We start from the raw sequence: 18,795 nt of genomic DNA on the forward strand, positions 1-18,795 counted from the left end.
TTGTCTCATCAAGGCTAGCATTTTTTGTTTGGATGTTTCTAAGCATTTGAGGTGAGTTAGGCTGAGTTGCTAGGCAACCATGCGCCGAGACGGATGCACGTGCGCATGGCGGCGAGCAAGAATTTACACTCATGAAAAATAAGCCATAGATGGCTTCAGTGCCTGGACGTGCAGCCAATGAAGATGTACGATTGAGCTCCTTGGCACCAGCTGGGTGTTGGGAGAGTAAAAACATGCCAGATAAGTTCCTCTTCTTTTCTCACCTCTGTGCATTTTTGTGTTCCTTTTGAAGATTGGAAGAAAAAGGACAGTTCTGAGTTTAGCATCCAAATTTCAACATTGATTTCTTTTAAACTAGACACACATCCTATGCCATGTGGGCCTGTTAATTGCCTGTAAAGAGCTTAATTAATTTGGCATCTTTCTATTTTATCACAAGAAGACTGCATGTCAGTTCTCTATCCTCTTGCATTATTAGCACAAAAAGCCTTTTACACTGCATCCATTTGGACTTAATGGCTGTCATCATATTCATCCATGTAATTAGACAATTTCCTTCAGGAGTGCAAACCACATTTGGCGGCAGCAGAATTGCGACCAGATTTGTTGTGGTGCTGGGGGGTAATTAGATAGTGAATACAGCTATAGATGGTACATATTGTTTTGGTAAGCTCGCATTTCATAGTTTTGCATTGTCATTCATTAATGCGTTTAAAATGCTCTTTGTCATGGTCAAGAGGACTTGGACTTGGTGGTGTAAGCTTGACCCTCTCTTATGATTATTAGCTATGAAGACATTGCTTTAATTCAGTGTGAAATTATTTTGTCATGCAGGTGTGGAAATGGGTTAACCACCAAAAAAAGAATCAATTATGTCCAAGTCAGACAAGCTTGAACAAAATTCCAAATGTTTCAAGTAGAGCTGCAATTAATGATTGCTGTCTCCATTAATTATTTTTTCCATTATCTGGTAGATTGATTAACGTTATAAAAGATGTATTAACTTCCACTTATTTATTCAAAAATGTGAAATTATTTCCAACTTACAGTGCTTGTAATACTTAACAAGTGAATATATATTTTTTCTGTCCATGAAGTATCCCTCACATCAGGTGTCAAAATGAAGGCAGTGGGTGCATTATAATTAAGTTGATCCTCTTATCTGCTTTGTACAACAGCACATTGACAGCATATACACAAACCCAGCCTTCAGGGTGAAATTTGGGCGCCCCTGAATGGTGATTCAGCCTTTCTATCTGCAAGATTAAATCAGGACTTTTAATTGGTTGTAATTATGCGGAACCAAATTACATCCACATGAGACACAGTGCTTCTAATATAATAATAATGAGGATGGCGAGAGATTTTCTTGAATGAAACTGGTTTTATAAACGACACATTATTCTTATTTTTATTAATAGTAGAAGTAGTAGTATTAGTATGACTTCACTAACCACCCAAAGCTGTGCTTCTCAGGCGCCAAAAGAACAGAAGGGGTGAAATATGACAATCGGACTCGTCCCATTGTTCACCGTTGCTCGGAAATTCCGCCCTCTGCTGCAGGTTCGCGAACAGGATGTGTGCACAGATGGGCTGCCACGCCAAGCCAGTGACTGATGTGTGAGACAAAGCGAGAAGTAATATTGTGCAAGTCCTTTGTTAATTTCTTTCACACAGGCACACACATTGGAGTGCTGCAGGAACAAAGAAATGAAACGTTTCGATTTGGTTTCACGAACCATTTAAAAGTATTCTGCTTCAATGTGGCCCTTCCAGCCTGACTTTTCCCAGTTAAAAGGTGCTGTGGCTCCAGTGTTTTTTTCTCTCTTTTATTAAATACTCATTGCGACTGCAAGATTTTTTGACTCATTATTTCCTCAATGAATAAAACATAACTTCAAACACAAGTGGTTATGTCTGATGGAAACTTTCCAAAAAGAGCATCAAAGATGTGAAAATTGAGCATTGCGCTAAAAATGCCATGGCAAAGGATCAAAACTTTCAGATAGTAATCAGTCTATGTTGATCATGGCCATTATAGAGTGTGGTGATGTCTTGAGATGTGAGTTTGATTCTGGGACAATACTGGCAACTCAACATACTTTTCATTTTAAACGTATGAAGATGCCATTAATTCAGCCTCAACTCCCTACTGTTTGTGCTCTGTTGGTTAAAATGTTATAACACCACAGCAATATGCAAATTAGCATCAACGTTAAGATAAGCTTGAAAGGCCAAGCCTATAATGTGGTAGTTTTAGATATACAAGATTAAATGCAACTAGAATATTTGCAATTTCTGAAGAAATTGCGTGTGAAGGTGTAACCTCTGAAGGCAAAGGTGTTGAATGATGTGGAATGGTGGGAATTGGGGGAATTGATTAAAGTTGGAACGGTCCGAATCGGATGAAGAATGACAAAGATAGAAGTGATAAACTGAAAAAGTGGAATTGTGGGTAATTTTTGAACTCTGGAAAGAAGAAAATTCAAACTACCATTGAATGGGGGGAATTGGATGAATCGATTAAACTTGGAACGGTCGCAATCGGATGAAGAATGGCAAAGGTAGAAGGGAAAAACTGAAAAAGTGGAATTGTGGGAAATTTTTGAATTGTGAGTAAAAATGGAGTGGCGGGCATTGGGAGAATGGATTAAAGTTAGAACGGTAAAAATCGGATGAAGAATGGTGAAGATAGAAGGGAAAAACTGAAAAAGTGGAATTATGGGTAATTTTTGAATTGTGGGTAAAAATGGAGTGGCGGGCATTGGGGGAATTGATTAAAGTTGGAACGGTCAGAATCGGATGAAGAATGGCAAAGATAGAAGGGAAAAACTGAAAAAGTGGAATTATGGGTAATTTTTGAATTGTGGGTAAAAATGGAGTGGCGGGCATCGGGGGAATTGATGAAAGTTGGAACGGTCAGAATCGGATGAAGAATGGCAAAGATAGAAGGGAAAAACTGAAAATGGTGAATTGTGGGTAATTTTTTGAATTCAGGGAAGAGGAAAATAGATACCAACATGTAATGGCGGGAATTGGGGAAATTGATTAAAGTTGGAACGGTCAGAATTGGATGAAGAATGGCAAAGATAGAAGGGAAAAACTGAAAAAGTGGAATTATGGGTAATTTTTGAATTGTGGGTAAAAATGGAGTGGCGGGCATCGGGGGAATTGATGAAAGTTGGAACGGTCAGAATCGGATGAAGAATGGCAAAGATAGAAGGGAAAAACTGAAAAAGTGGAATTATGGGTAATTTTTGAATTGTGGGTAAAAATGGAGTGGCGGGCATTGGGGGAATTGATTAAAGTTGGAATGGTCAGAATCGGATAAAGAATGGAAAAGATAGAGGGGAAAAACTGATAAAGTGGAATTGTGGGTAATTTTTGAATCATGGGAAGAGGAAAGGGGATACACAAATGAAATGGTGGGAATTGGGAGAATCCATTAAAGTTGGAACGGTGGGAATCGGAGCAGGAATGGCCAAGATAGAAGGTTACAAAGTTTTGGATGAGGAAAATGGGAATGAGGAATTATGGGTAAAAATATGAAAATAGTTATGAATTACTGGAAGGTGTGAATATGAGTAGTATTCAAATTGGGGAATGTATTAACTGATTAATGTGAGTGTGAAGTGGAGAAGCTTTAAATAAAAAATGTTAAGTCCGCCACTGGGAATGAATTATGAATTGTTATACATGAAAAATATGTAATTATGGGAAAATATTGAAAATTATTAATTGTTACAATAGTGGGAATGAGCCAACAGGCGAAATGTATGAGTTAAATGTTATGAATATGAAATAGGAAAGCTCAAAATGTGAAATGTTTAATCTCCCATTGGGAATGAATGGGAAGCCCTCCCATTGGAAATGAATTATGAATATTTGAAGGATGAAAAATATGGAATTATGGGAAAATATTGGAATGTATTAATTACTGGAATGATAGGAAGGATCCCTATAACGAGATGAATAAGTTAAATATTGAAAATATGAAAAGGGAGAGCTGTAATAATGAAACAAAATATGACCCAATGTTAGTCAATGGGACTTTTTGGGGTGGAAAACCGGGAATTCTGGGAAAACTGTGAATACTTGGAATTCCAAAAATGGAAACGCCCTTCGGGCGCTTTACTGGAATAATGTGAAATTGGAACGGTGTGAATCGGATAAACTGGGAATGAGCTGAAATCCGTCGAAAAACAGGCAGAATAAGAATAATAATAATAACTAGAATATTTGCAATTTCTGAAGAAATTGCGTGTGAAGGTGTAACCTCTGAAGGCAAAGGTGTTGAATGATGTGGAATGGTGGGAATTGGGGGAATTGATTAAAGTTGGAACGGTCCGAATCGGATGAAGAATGACAAAGATAGAAGTGATAAACTGAAAAAGTGGAATTGTGGACAGGCTGAGGAGATCATTCCTCCCCCATGCCATGAGGCTCTTCAACTCCACCCGGGGCAGTAAAAGCTCACATTAAACTCTAAACCTCATACTCTGCACTGCACTATTCACTTTATACAAGCACCTTAATTATACTTGCACTAGACTCCAACGATTCACACTATTCTGTTTACACTGTTAACAAGCACCTTAAGTATACTTCTGTACTGGACTTATGTGTATCTTGTGTACTTTATTTCTCATATTTTATATCTCGACTTGAGGATACTGCTGGTAATGTGAATTTCCCTACGGGGATGAATAAAGTATCTATCTATCTATCTATCTATCTATCTATCTTTTTGAACTCTGGAAAGAAGAAAATTCAAACTACCATTGAATGGGGGGAATTGGATGAATCGATTAAACTTGGAACGGTCGCAATCGGATGAAGAATGGCAAAGGTAGAAGGGAAAAACTGAAAAAGTGGAATTGTGGGAAATTTTTGAATTGTGAGTAAAAATGGAGTGGCGGGCATTGGGAGAATGGATTAAAGTTAGAACGTTAAAAATCGGATGAAGAATGGTGAAGATAGAAGGGAAAAACTGAAAAAGTGGAATTATGGGTAATTTTTGAATTGTGGGTAAAAATGGAGTGGCGGGCATTGGGGGAATTGATTAAAGTTGGAACGGTCAGAATCGGATGAAGAATGGCAAAGATAGAAGGGAAAAACTGAAAAAGTGGAATTATGGGTAATTTTTGAATTGTGGGTAAAAATGGAGTGGCGGGCATCGGGGGAATTGATGAAAGTTGGAACGGTCAGAATCGGATGAAGAATGGCAAAGATAGAAGGGAAAAACTGAAAAAGTGGAATTATGGGTAATTTTTGAATTGTGGGTAAAAATGGAGTGGCGGGCATCAGGGGAATTGATTAATGTTGGAACGGTCACAATCGGATGAAGAATGAAAAAGATAGAAGGGAAAAACTGAAAAAGTGGAATTATGGGTAATTTTTGAATTGTGGGTAAAAATGGAGTGGCGGGCATCGGGGGAATTGATGAAAGTTGGAACGGTCAGAATCGGATGAAGAATGGCAAAGATAGAAGGGAAAAACTGAAAAACTGGAATTATGGGTAATTTTTGAATTGTGGGTAAAAATGGAGTGGCGGGCATCAGGGGAATTGATTAATGTTGGAACGGTCACAATCGGATGAAGAATGGAAAAGATAGAAGGGAAAAACTGAAAAAGTGGAATTGTGGGTAATTTTTTAATTCAGGTAAGAAGAAAATAGATACCACCATGTAATGGCGGGAATTGGGGGAATTGATTCAAGTTGGAACGGTCGCAATTGGATGAAGAATGGCAAAGATAGAAGGGAAAAACTGAAAAAGTGGAATTATGGGTAATTTTTGAATTGTGGGTCAAAATGGAGTGGCGGGCATCGGGGGAATTGATGAAAGTTGGAACGGTCAGAATCGGATGAAGAATGGCAAAGATAGAAGGGAAAAACTGAAAAAGTGGAATTATGGGTAATTTTTGAATTGTGGGTAAAAATGGAGTGGCGGGCATTGGGGGAATTGATTAAAGTTGGAATGGTCAGAATCGGATAAAGAATGGAAAAGATAGAGGGGAAAAACTGATAAAGTGGAATTGTGGGTAATTTTTGAATCATGGGAAGAGGAAAGGGGATACACAAATGAAATGGTGGGAATTGGGGGAATCCATTAAAGTTGGAACGGTGGGAATCGGAGCAGGAATGGCCAAGATAGAAGTTTACAAAGTTTTGGATGAGGAAAATGGGAATGAGGAATTATGGGTAAAAATATGAAAATAGTTATGAATTACTGGAAGGTGTGAATATGAGTAGTATTCAAATTGGGGAATGTATTAACTGATTAATGTGAGTGTGAAGTGGAGAAGCTTTAAATAAAAAATGTTAAGTCCGCCACTGGGAATGAATTATGAGTTGTTATACATGAAAAATATGTAATTATGGGAAAATATTGAAAATTATTAATTGTTACAATAGTGGGAATGAGCCAACAGGCGAAATGTATGAGTTAAATGTTATGAATATGAAATAGGAAAGCTCAAAATGTGAAATGTTTAATCTCCCATTGGGAATGAATGGGAAGCCCTCCCATTGGAAATGAATTATGAATATTTGAAGGATGAAAAATATGGAATTATGGGAAAATATTGGAATGTATTAATTACTGGAATGATAGGAAGGATCCCTATAACGAGATGAATAAGTTAAATATTGAAAATATGAAAAGGGAGAGCTGTAATAATGAAACAAAATATGACCCAATGTTAGTCAATGGGACTTTTTGGGGTGGAAAACCGGGAATTCTGGGAAAACTGTGAATACTTGGAATTCCAAAAATGGAAACGCCCTTCGGGCGCTTTACTGGAATAATGTGAAATTGGAACGGTGTGAATCGGATAAACTGGGAATGAGTTGAAACCCGTCGAAAAACAGGCAGAAGTAGAATAATAATAATAATAATAATAACTAGAATATTTGCAATTTCTGAAGAAATTGCGTGTGAAGGTGTAACCTCTGAAGGCAAAGGTGTTGAATGATGTGGAATGGTGGGAATTGGGGGAATTGATTAAAGTTGGAACGGTCCGAATCGGATGAAGAATGACATAGATAGAAGTGATAAACTAAAAAAGTGGAATTGTGGGTAATTTTTGAACTCTGGAAAGAAGAAAATTCAAACTACCATTGAATGGGGGGAATTGGATGAATCGATTAAACTTGGAACGGTCGCAATCGGATGAAGAATGGCAAAGGTAGAAGGGAAAAACTGAAAAAGTGGAATTGTGGGAAATTTTTGAATTGTGAGTAAAAATGGAGTGGCGGGCATTGGGAGAATGGATTAAAGTTAGAACGGTAAAAATCGGATGAAGAATGGTGAAGATAGAAGGGAAAAACTGAAAAAGTGGAATTATGGGTAATTTTTGAATTGTGGGTAAAAATGGAGTGGCGGGCATTGGGGGAATTGATTAAAGTTGGAACGGTCAGAATCGGATGAAGAATGGCAAAGATAGAAGGGAAAAACTGAAAAAGTGGAATTATGGGTAATTTTTGAATTGTGGGTAAAAATGGAGTGGCGGGCATCGGGGGAATTGATGAAAGTTGGAACGGTCAGAATCGGATGAAGAATGGCAAAGATAGAAGGGAAAAACTGAAAAAGTGGAATTATGGGTAATTTTTGAATTGTGGGTAAAAATGGAGTGGCGGGCATCAGGGGAATTGATTAATGTTGGAACGGTCACAATCGGATGAAGAATGGAAAAGATAGAAGGGAAAAACTGAAAAAGTGGAATTGTGGGTAATTTTTTAATTCAGGTAAGAAGAAAATAGATACCACCATGTAATGGCGGGAATTGGGGGAATTGATTCAAGTTGGAACGGTCGCAATTGGATGAAGAATGGCAAAGATAGAAGGGAAAAACTGAAAAAGTGGAATTATGGGTAATTTTTGAATTGTGGGTAAAAATGGAGTGGCGGGCATCGGGGGAATTGATGAAAGTTGGACCGGTCAGAATCGGATGAAGAATGGCAAAGATAGAAGGGAAAAACTGAAAAAGTGGAATTATGGGTAATTTTTGAATTGTGGGTAAAAATGGAGTGGCGGGCATTGGGGGAATTGATTAAAGTTGGAATGGTCAGAATCGGATAAAGAATGGAAAAGATAGAGGGGAAAAACTGATAAAGTGGAATTGTGGGTAATTTTTGAATCATGGGAAGAGGAAAGGGGATACACAAATGAAATGGTGGGAATTGGGGGAATCCATTAAAGTTGGAACGGTGGGAATCGGAGCAGGAATGGCCAAGATAGAAGGTTACAAAGTTTTGGATGAGGAAAATGGGAATGAGGAATTATGGGTAAAAATATGAAAATAGTTATGAATTACTGGAAGGTGTGAATATGAGTAGTATTCAAATTGGGGAATGTATTAACTGATTAATGTGAGTGTGAAGTGGAGAAGCTTTAAATAAAAAATGTTAAGTCCGCCACTGGGAATGAATTATGAATCTTTATACATGAAAAATATGTAATTATGGGAAAATATTGAAAATTATTAATTGTTACAATAGTGGGAATGAGCCAACAGGCGAAATGTATGAGTTAAATGTTATGAATATGAAATAGGAAAGCTCAAAATGTGAAATGTTTAATCTCCCATTGGGAATGAATGGGAAGCCCTCCCATTGGAAATGAATTATGAATATTTGAAGGATGAAAAATATGGAATTATGGGAAAATATTGGAATGTATTAATTACTGGAATGATAGGAAGGATCCCTATAACGAGATGAATAAGTTAAATATTGAAAATATGAAAAGGGAGAGCTGTAATAATGAAACAAAATATGACCCAATGTTAGTCAATGGGACTTTTTGGGGTGGAAAACCGGGAATTCTGGGAAAACTGTGAATACTTGGAATTCCAAAAATGGAAACGCCCTTCGGGCGCTTTACTGGAATAATGTGAAATTGGAACGGTGTGAATCGGATAAACTGGGAATGAGCTGAAATCCGTCGAAAAACAGGCAGAATAAGAATAATAATAATAACTAGAATATTTGCAATTTCTGAAGAAATTGCGTGTGAAGGTGTAACCTCTGAAGGCAAAGGTGTTGAATGATGTGGAATGGTGGGAATTGGGGGAATTGATTAAAGTTGGAACGGTCCGAATCGGATGAAGAATGACAAAGATAGAAGTGATAAACTAAAAAAGTGGAATTGTGGGTAATTTTTGAACTCTGGAAAGAAGAAAATTCAAACTACCATTGAATGGGGGGAATTGGATGAATCGATTAAACTTGGAACGGTCGCAATCGGATGAAGAATGGCAAAGGTAGAAGGGAAAAACTGAAAAAGTGGAATTGTGGGAAATTTTTGAATTGTGAGTAAAAATGGAGTGGCGGGCATTGGGAGAATGGATTAAAGTTAGAACGGTAAAAATCGGATGAAGAATGGTGAAGATAGAAGGGAAAAACTGAAAAAGTGGAATTATGGGTAATTTTTGAATTGTGGGTAAAAATGGAGTGGCGGGCATTGGGGGAATTGATTAAAGTTGGAACGGTCAGAATCGGATGAAGAATGGCAAAGATAGAAGGGAAAAACTGAAAAAGTGGAATTATGGGTAATTTTTGAATTGTGGGTAAAAATGGAGTGGCGGGCATCAGGGGAATTGATTAATGTTGGAACGGTCACAATCGGATGAAGAATGGAAAAGATAGAAGGGAAAAACTGAAAAAGTGGAATTGTGGGTAATTTTTTAATTCAGGTAAGAAGAAAATAGATACCACCATGTAATGGCGGGAATTGGGGGAATTGATTCAAGTTGGAACGGTCGCAATTGGATGAAGAATGGCAAAGATAGAAGGGAAAAACTGAAAAAGTGGAATTATGGGTAATTTTTGAATTGTGGGTAAAAATGGAGTGGCGGGCATCGGGGGAATTGATGAAAGTTGGAACGGTCAGAATCGGATGAAGAATGGCAAAGATAGAAGGGAAAAACTGAAAAAGTGGAATTATGGGTAATTTTTGAATTGTGGGTAAAAATGGAGTGGCGGGCATTGGGGGAATTGATTAAAGTTGGAATGGTCAGAATCGGATAAAGAATGGAAAAGATAGAGGGGAAAAACTGATAAAGTGGAATTGTGGGTAATTTTTGAATCATGGGAAGAGGAAAGGGGATACACAAATGAAATGGTGGGAATTGGGGGAATCCATTAAAGTTGGAACGGTGGGAATCGGAGCAGGAATGGCCAAGATAGAAGGTTACAAAGTTTTGGATGAGGAAAATGGGAATGAGGAATTATGGGTAAAAATATGAAAATAGTTATGAATTACTGGAAGGTGTGAATATGAGTAGTATTCAAATTGGGGAATGTATTAACTGATTAATGTGAGTGTGAAGTGGAGAAGCTTTAAATAAAAAATGTTAAGTCCGCCACTGGGAATGAATTATGAATTGTTATACATGAAAAATATGTAATTATGGGAAAATATTGAAAATTATTAATTGTTACAATAGTGGGAATGAGCCAACAGGCGAAATGTATGAGTTAAATGTTATGAATATGAAATAGGAAAGCTCAAAATGTGAAATGTTTAATCTCCCATTGGGAATGAATGGGAAGCCCTCCCATTGGAAATGAATTATGAATATTTGAAGGATGAAAAATATGGAATTATGGGAAAATATTGGAATGTATTAATTACTGGAATGATAGGAAGGATCCCTATAACGAGATGAATAAGTTAAATATTGAAAATATGAAAAGGGAGAGCTGTAATAATGAAACAAAATATGACCCAATGTTAGTCAATGGGACTTTTTGGGGTGGAAAACCGGGAATTCTGGGAAAACTGTGAATACTTGGAATTCCAAAAATGGAAACGCCCTTCGGGCGCTTTACTGGAATAATGTGAAATTGGAACGGTGTGAATCGGATAAACTGGGAATGAGCTGAAACCCGTCGAAAAACAGGCAGAATAAGAATAATAATAATAACTAGAATATTTGCAATTTCTGAAGAAATTGCGTGTGAAGGTGAAACCTCTGAAGGCAAAGGTGTTGAATGATGTGGAATGGTGGGAATTCGGGGAATCGATTAAAGTTGTAACGGTTGGAATCGGATGAAGAATAGCAAAGATAGAAGGGAAAAACTGAAAAAAGTGGAATTGTGGGTAATATTTTAATTGTGGGTAAAAATGGAGTGGCGGGCATTGGGGGAATTGATTAAAGTTGGAACGGCCCGAATCGGATGAAGAATGACAAAGATAGAAGTGATAAACTGAAAAAGTGGAATTGTGGGTAATTTTTGAACTCTGGAAAGAGGAAAATACAAACCACCATCGAATGGGGGGAATTGGATGAATCGATTAAACTTGGAACGGTTGCAATCGGATGAAGAATGGCAATTGTATAAGGGAAAAACTAAAAAAGTGGAATTGTGGGTAATATTTGAATAATGGGTAAAAATGGAATGGCGGGCATTGGGGGAGTTGATTAAAGTTGGAACGGTAAGAATCGGATGAAAAATGGTGAAGATAGAAGGGAAAAACTGAAAAAGTGGAATTGTGGGTAATTTTTGAATTCAGGGAAGAGGAAAATAGATACCACCATGTAATGGCAAGAATTGGGGGAATTGATTAAAGTTGTAACGGTCGGAATCGGATGAAGACTGGCAAAGATAGAAGGGAAAAACTGAATGAGATGTCTGATCAGATATCCAAGATGGCCGCCCCTGAGGGCTGATGGGAGATGGAGTCTCGGTGTATGTAGTCAAGTGTCCAAGATGGCCACATGACGATCCCATGGGAAAAAGAGTACTTTGTCGACCTAAACAGTAGTCCACGAAGGCCAAAGAACCACACAATGAATGACCTCATTGAAAATGAATTGGTTCATTAAAGGTACAGTGTGTGGAATTGTGGGAAAATTTTGATTCCTGGTAAGAGGTAAATGAATACACCAATGAATTGGTGGGGATGAATGGCATCAAATAAAGTTTGAACGGTCGGAATCGGATAAAGAATGGCGAAGACAGAAGGTTACAATGTTTTGGCAAAAATAATTAACTCAAGAATTATGGGTAAAAAATGGGAAAAACTTGAAATTGTTGTTGCGAGGGTGTTCCTTGCAATCTAACCCATAATGGGAAACACCTAAAGTTGGAACGATAAGTATAGGTAGGACGCAAATGGAGATATCACAAGCGGAAACATCAAAAATCTGATTTTTCGCGAGTTTTAGGGGGCTATTACTTATGCAAAACAGATGCATTGTGGGTAAATGACACTTTGAGTTCATAGGAAGGGTCAAGATGAATGGTTAAACGCTGAATCGGCCTGAATCGGACAAACACCTGTAGTCATTAAAGTGAAAAAACAATAATTTTTCAAATTTTGTAAAATATCACAAAATTTCAAAAAGTAAGAAAAAAGTACACTTAAAGTTCAAATTCTGAATTTTGGGGAAATATATTTAATAAATTGGATGTTCAACATTAGGAGAGTGTTGTTTTTATTGTTCTGAGTAAACCATGATGGCCGCCATCCTGGGTGGAAGTTGGGCTCAGCGCTCATGAGCTGTCTGATCAGATATCCAAGATGGCCGCCCCTGAGGGTTGATGGGAAATGGAGTCTCAGTGTATGTGGGCAAGTGTCCAAGATGGCCGCTTGACAACCCCGTGGGAAATGGAGTACTTTGACTACCTCAACAGTAGTCACCAAAGGCCAAACGCCCACACAATGAATGACCTCATTGAAAATGAATTGGTTCATTAAAGGTACAGTGTGTGGAATTGTGGTGCAACTTTGAATTCTGGTAAGAGGTAAACGAATACACCAATGAATTGGCGGGGATGAATGGAATCATATAAAGTTGGAACGGTGGGAATCGAATGAAGAATGGCAAAGACAGAAGGTTACAATGTTTTGGCGAGAACAATTAACTGAGGAATTATGGGTAAAATAATGGGGAAAAACTATAAATTGTTGGTGCGGGGTTGTTCTTGGCAATCTAACCCATGATGGGAAACACCTAAAATTGAAACAATAAGTATATGTCGGACGCAAATGGAGATATCACAAGAGGAAACATAAAAAATCAGATTTTTCGCGAGTTTTAGGGGGCTATTACTTATGCAAAACAGATGCATTGTGGGTAAATGACAACCTGAGGTCATAGGCAGGGTCAAGATGAACGGTTAAATGCTACATCGGCCTGAATCGGACAAACACCTGTAGTCATTAAAGTGAAAAAACAATAATTTTTCGAATTTTGTAAAATATCACAAAATTTCAAAAAGTGAGAAAAAAGTATACTTAAAGTTCAAATTCTGAATTTTGGGGAATTATATTTAATAGTTTGGATGTTCAACATTAGGAGAGCGTTGTTTTTACTGTTCTGAGTAAACCAAGATGGCCGCCATACTGGGTGGAAGTTGGGCTGAGCGCTCATGAGCTGTCTGAACAGATATCCAAGATGGCCGCCCCTGAGGGTTGATGGGAAATGGAGTCTTAGTGTATGTGGGCAAGTGTCCAAGATGGCCGCTTGACGACCCCATGGGAAATGGAGTACTTTGTCTACCTAAACAGTAGTCACTGAAGGCCGAACGCCCACACAATGAATGACCTCATTGAAAATGAATTGGTTCATTAAAGGTACAGTGTGTGGAATTGTGGGAAAATTTTTAATTTTTGGGAAGAGGTAAATGGATACACGAATGAAATGGCGGGCATCGGGGGAATCGATTAAAGTTGGAACGGTGGGAATCGGAGCAGGAATGGCCAAGATAGAAGGTTACAAAGTTTGGTGAGGAAAATGGGAATGAGGAATTATGGGTAAAAATATGAAAATAGTTATGAATTACTGGAAGGTGTGAATATGAGTAGTATTGATATTGGGGAATGTATTAACTGATTAATGTGAGTGTGAAGTAGAGAAGCTTCAAGTAAATAATGTTAAATCCACCACTGGAAATGAATTATGAATTGTTATACATGAAAAATATTGAATTATGGGAAAATATTAATAATTATTAACTGTTACAATGGTGGGAATGAGCCATAAGGCGAAATGTATGAGTTAAATGTTATGAATAAGAAATAGGAAAGCTCAAAATGTAAAATGTTTAATCTCCCATTGAGAATGAATGGGAAGCCCTCCCATTGGAAATGAATTATGAATATTTGAAGGATGAAAAATATGGAATTATGGGAAAATATTGGAATGTATCAATTACTGGAATGATGGGAAGGATCCCTAAAACGAGTTGAATGAGTTAAATATTGAAAATATGAAAAGGGAGAGCTGTAATAATGAAACAAAAAATGACCCAATGTAAGTCAATGGGCCTTTTTGGGGTGGAAAACCGGGAATTCTGGGAAAACTGTGAATACTTGGAATTCCAAAAATGGAAACGCCCTTCGGGCGCTTAACTGGAATAATGTGAAATTGGAACGGTGTAAATCGGATAAACTGGGAATGAGCTGAAATCCGTCGAAAAACAGGCAGAAGTAGAATAATAATAATAATAATAATAATAATAAAGAAAATGGCCGAGCACAATAACATATGTGTGAAGGTTCCACCTTCACACAATAATAATAAAGAAAATGGCCGAGCACAATAACATATGTGTGAAGGTTCCACCTTCACACAATAATAATAATAAAGAAAATGGCCGAGCACAATAACATATGTGTGAAGGTTCCACCTTCACACAATAAAGAAAATGGCCGAACACAATAACATATGTGTGAAGGTTCCACCTTCACACAATAATAATAAAGAAAATGGCCGAGCACAATAACATATGTGTGAAGGTTCCACCTTCACACAATGAACACAATCAAACTTGTTTTTTTGATTTTGTTTTTGTTTTCTGGAATTTTCTTCCATATTTTCTTCAGCAGGAAGATGAAAGACACGAAAAGTAAAGACATAAAAATGATGTCACAGCATTGCCAAAACATCAAAGCATTGACTTCAGAGTCAATAGAGGCATAACACGGAGATTAAACTGCTATGATATAACAACCAACATTATTTACCACCAGATATGCTAGCTAGTAAAAAACTGAAATGTACGCGCACACATTGTTCCAGACATGTTTTGTTATCAGGCTCAACTGTAAAAGGTTCTGCTACGATCAACCAAATGGGGGACAAAAAATGTTGACATTGAATTGCAACAAATTTGATTGGTTGATTGGAAGAACCAAACTGCAGCCAAGAAAACACAATGAAACAAAGACAATGAAGGGTAAGTTAATACAATTAAGGAACAAATAAAATGTAGGTTTTAAATATTGGTCAGAATTTCCTACAGGCCAACACCATAGACCACTAATTGGGATACGACAGCAATTAAAGCGGTCTGCTATGTGAACAACTATACGCAGCCAATGAGCCGTTTCGAGTTAATTTACTCTTCTGAGATCCTGGCTCAGGTGACAGCATCTTTCAACATCCATGGGCAATTTCCCGGGAAATTGCAGTTTGTAGTATCTTAAATACAACCTATCAACACTCAGATAGGCCTAATCTTTCCCCCCACTTGTGCTCACAGGAAGCACGATGGAAGGATCCCGCGCATCCCTGATGAAGTAGAGCGCTCACTCCATTATTCCGGTCCACTGCTGCCTCTTGCCACTATCTCGCAGGTAAGAGTCCGAGGAGTAGAACCTGGGATTTCATCAGTCTTGACCAGAAAATGGACCTTGTCACAATTACCAACAAGAACCATTCTTTCGCTGCATTTTTGATTTGTTGGAAACTTGCCTTGTGGTGCTGCCCATATGACATTACACTACATCAATAATGCTCTCAGGCAATGTTGCACTCATTTGTAGCATACTACCTACTTATGAAATGACCAATTCAAACTCATTTATCCATTCATTTTTTCATTCAGTTATTTATTCATTCGCATTCAGATGTCAAGTGTTTGCACAAAATACTATCATCTTGATCCAAGTACATTTATACGGTGGATGTATAGTCTATTCAACGTATCTATATCAAATGATTATAGTCATTCAATCTCTTGACAAAATATAATGGAGTGAATTCAACATGTCTTTTGTGAATGCGGTCTACGTTTTGTATTCTTTTATCTGGTGTCTTGCGCGAAATGGAATCAGCCAGGGATGTAGTCCAGACACTAGGTAGCTGATAGTGAACAGTGTACACATTTCACCATGAGCATTAGCCGTGCTGGAACGCTACTTGGCTCCATTAATATTTCTATTAATGGCCCAAAAATGCCAGTCCAGGGCGGGCCCAGGTCAATGGGCCCTCTTTGTCCCCATGCCATTGGAGGGGTCAGTTTTTGGGCAGACTGCAGTTTTTGGGCCGTTCTCTAGCGTGTGCCCAAGAGTTTCCACCCTGCCCACCCACTGGCAGCCACAGTAGCACACTGATAGATGAGGCAAACCCACTGAAAAATGTCCTCCTCTCTTTTGTCAAAATACTTGGCTTGGTCTTCTCATCATTTTTACAAAATATTTTGTTATTGACATTGTAGTAGAAACAAATAGGCAGGCTAACAAGGCAACTGCTAATTTGCTGGAGGTTTAACAGACAGAAACAGATGCAATACTTGCTGTCCTGAAGATTATTCAAGAGACTTTTTTTTTAACGGATATTATCTCTTTCAGTGCCAGGCATTATCGGAACTCTTAGAGTGCCAGTTGATTTTTTGCATTTTCACTTTCCTGTCAAAGCCGGCAGAATATTGTGTGCTATGTTTATGTAAACAGGCAGTTTGGCGAAGCAGTGGTTATCATGGCAGGTGTATTTGACACACTAACTTGTCCTGAGGTGTGATTGGGTGTGTGAATCATTGTTTGTCTTTGTGTGCCCTGCAATTGGCTGGCAACCAGTTCAGTGTGTCCCCATCTACTGCTTGATGTCAGATGGGATAGGCACCAGCAAGCCTGGGACCTATGTGAGGATAAGTGGCTCTAGACCAGTGGTGTCAAACAATTTTTTATTTTGGGCCGCATTGTAATGATAGTTTCTGTCAGAGGGCCGGAATGACTGTGAATTCAAATACATTTTAAGTGTGTTGATCACACATTTCCCAAAATTTGATATCAGAAGCCGGCAAAAATTGTTCAAAAGAGATTTGGAGAATAAGAAAATGTTTGTTTTTATCTTCCCCCAAATTTTTAAAAGTTAGACAACTTGCAATTTTGGTATTTTTGTCAGAAACCTGAAGTCAAATCAGCATTTCAAGGGCCACAAAAAGTGAGGCGGTGGGCCGGATCTGGCCCCCGGGCCTTGACTTTGACACCTGTGCTCTAGACAATGGATGGAGGGATGTTGCTATGAATAACCACGGAAGCTGGGCGCGTTAACGGCCCCAACCAGACACACGAGGAGTCAATGAGAGTTTTATTAAACACAAAGCGCATGCCAGGTGTAGAAACAAAGAGTCCAAAGGGTAAAGTACAAACAAAGTCACAAAGTACAAACTAAAAAGGGGATGAGAACATCCAGGCAAATGAATCCAACATTGGAGGGGAAGCAATGAAGGAGCAGAGTCTGCAGGAGAGCGGCTGGAACAAAGTAACAAATGAAATCATCAACAAGAAATATTAAAAAATGAGCAAAGTACAAACCAAAAGAGTGTCAAAGTATAACGTGGAATAGGAAGGGAGGAGATATCACAAGGCAGCTTGGAGCATGGCGAAGGAATAACCCAGTGGCGCGCTCCTGCACCGGCCAGCCTTAAAAAGCCCTTGATGACAATGGGGAACAGGTGTGTGTGGCCGATGACTCCGCCCCCTCGTGGCAGAAGGAGACCCTCTCCTTAATACAAAGCCAAATTAAAACAGGAAACATAACAGATGTCCAATGAAACATAAGTGGTCTCATATGAAAGACTGATTTCCATTCCTTACTTCGAATTACAAGTATGTAATATATGTGTAGTATGTATGGCTTTCTTCTACAATGTGAGCAACATTGCCATCCAGTGGTCACAGTTCATCAATACAGTGCTCAATTGGCTTAATATTAAAATAAGCACTAGTTAAGGGTGTCGGATTGACACAAAATGTAAGTATTTTAAAGGATGAATAATCTCGTCCATGGCACTGAAAGAGTTATGTACGGGCAGCTACAGAAATCATTAAATCAGAGGGCTGGAAGTGATTGAGTGAAGGATTGAGTTAAAGCCACATAATTGACCAACACACTCTTGGCAAGCAGCTGGTCGATGGTGATTGACATGGTCACCTTTGCTTGAGGAGTATTATAATTAATACAGAGAGGTGAATCAATGGTAAAATAATTGTGTAGTTTTCATTTAATATCTTCCCCTTTATTGAGTGAATTTATCCGTTTGTGTTCCTGATGTTTTTCTCTTTGCTTTTTTCATTGCGTGGGACAGCAGGCTTTGCATGATGCATTCAGCCATATGTCGTTTCAAAAAAGGCTATGAAGAGCTAGCAAATCATCTGCTGTGGCTGCCATAAATCAAGCCTAAAGTTCAATGAGTGTGTTGGAAAAAACATTTTAAAAACATTGATTTTCATCCTTCAGTGTTTCTCATTCTCTCACTGGCACAGGAAATGTTCAAAACATGGCTTTTTGTTGCCATAGGTTCAACTTCTTTTAATTGGTACAAACATGTGCAAGACCAATATTAATTGCTACAGGGGCTTATAGTCGTTTTGGGAGAAAAAAAAAAAAACATACAAATAAATAGCTCCAAGGAAAATGTCATTGTAACATATGGCTTACTGCTACTCGCGGTGTATTACAAGTCAAGCCCATAATTGCTTTTACATCAGAGTTGACAGGAAGGAGGTGGATCTTTAGCCTCAAATTTGTTATTTAGTGATTTTTTTCTCTGGAGTA

General features: G+C 38.2%; 1 protein-coding gene across 16 annotated transcripts in view; it reads left to right on the plus strand.

The window, feature by feature from the left end:
• The window catches only part of rap1gapb (RAP1 GTPase activating protein b), a 108,919-nt gene that overhangs the window by 43,079 nt on the left and 47,045 nt on the right, over positions 1 to 18,795 (plus strand). For 13 of the 16 annotated variants that reach the window (XM_088423244.1, XM_088423227.1, XM_088423228.1 and 10 more), the window contains one exon: positions 15,497 to 15,590. Coding sequence is in view for 8 of the 16 variants with exons in the window: in XM_088423227.1 (XP_088279353.1) it covers positions 15,497 to 15,590 (94 nt within the window). In the remaining 8 variants the exon portion in view is untranslated. Of the gene's footprint in view, positions 1 to 14,964; positions 15,191 to 15,349; positions 15,378 to 15,496; positions 15,591 to 18,795 lie in introns of those variants that run through there. The other 3 variants (XM_088423233.1, XM_088423241.1, XM_088423242.1) reach the window with 2 other exon arrangements.

Source organism: Hippichthys cyanospilos, chromosome 9, assembly GCF_059441005.1.
Source record: "Hippichthys cyanospilos isolate Australia breed blue-spotted pipefish chromosome 9, RoL_Hcya_1.0, whole genome shotgun sequence".
Taxonomy (NCBI): domain Eukaryota; kingdom Metazoa; phylum Chordata; class Actinopteri; order Syngnathiformes; family Syngnathidae; genus Hippichthys; species Hippichthys cyanospilos.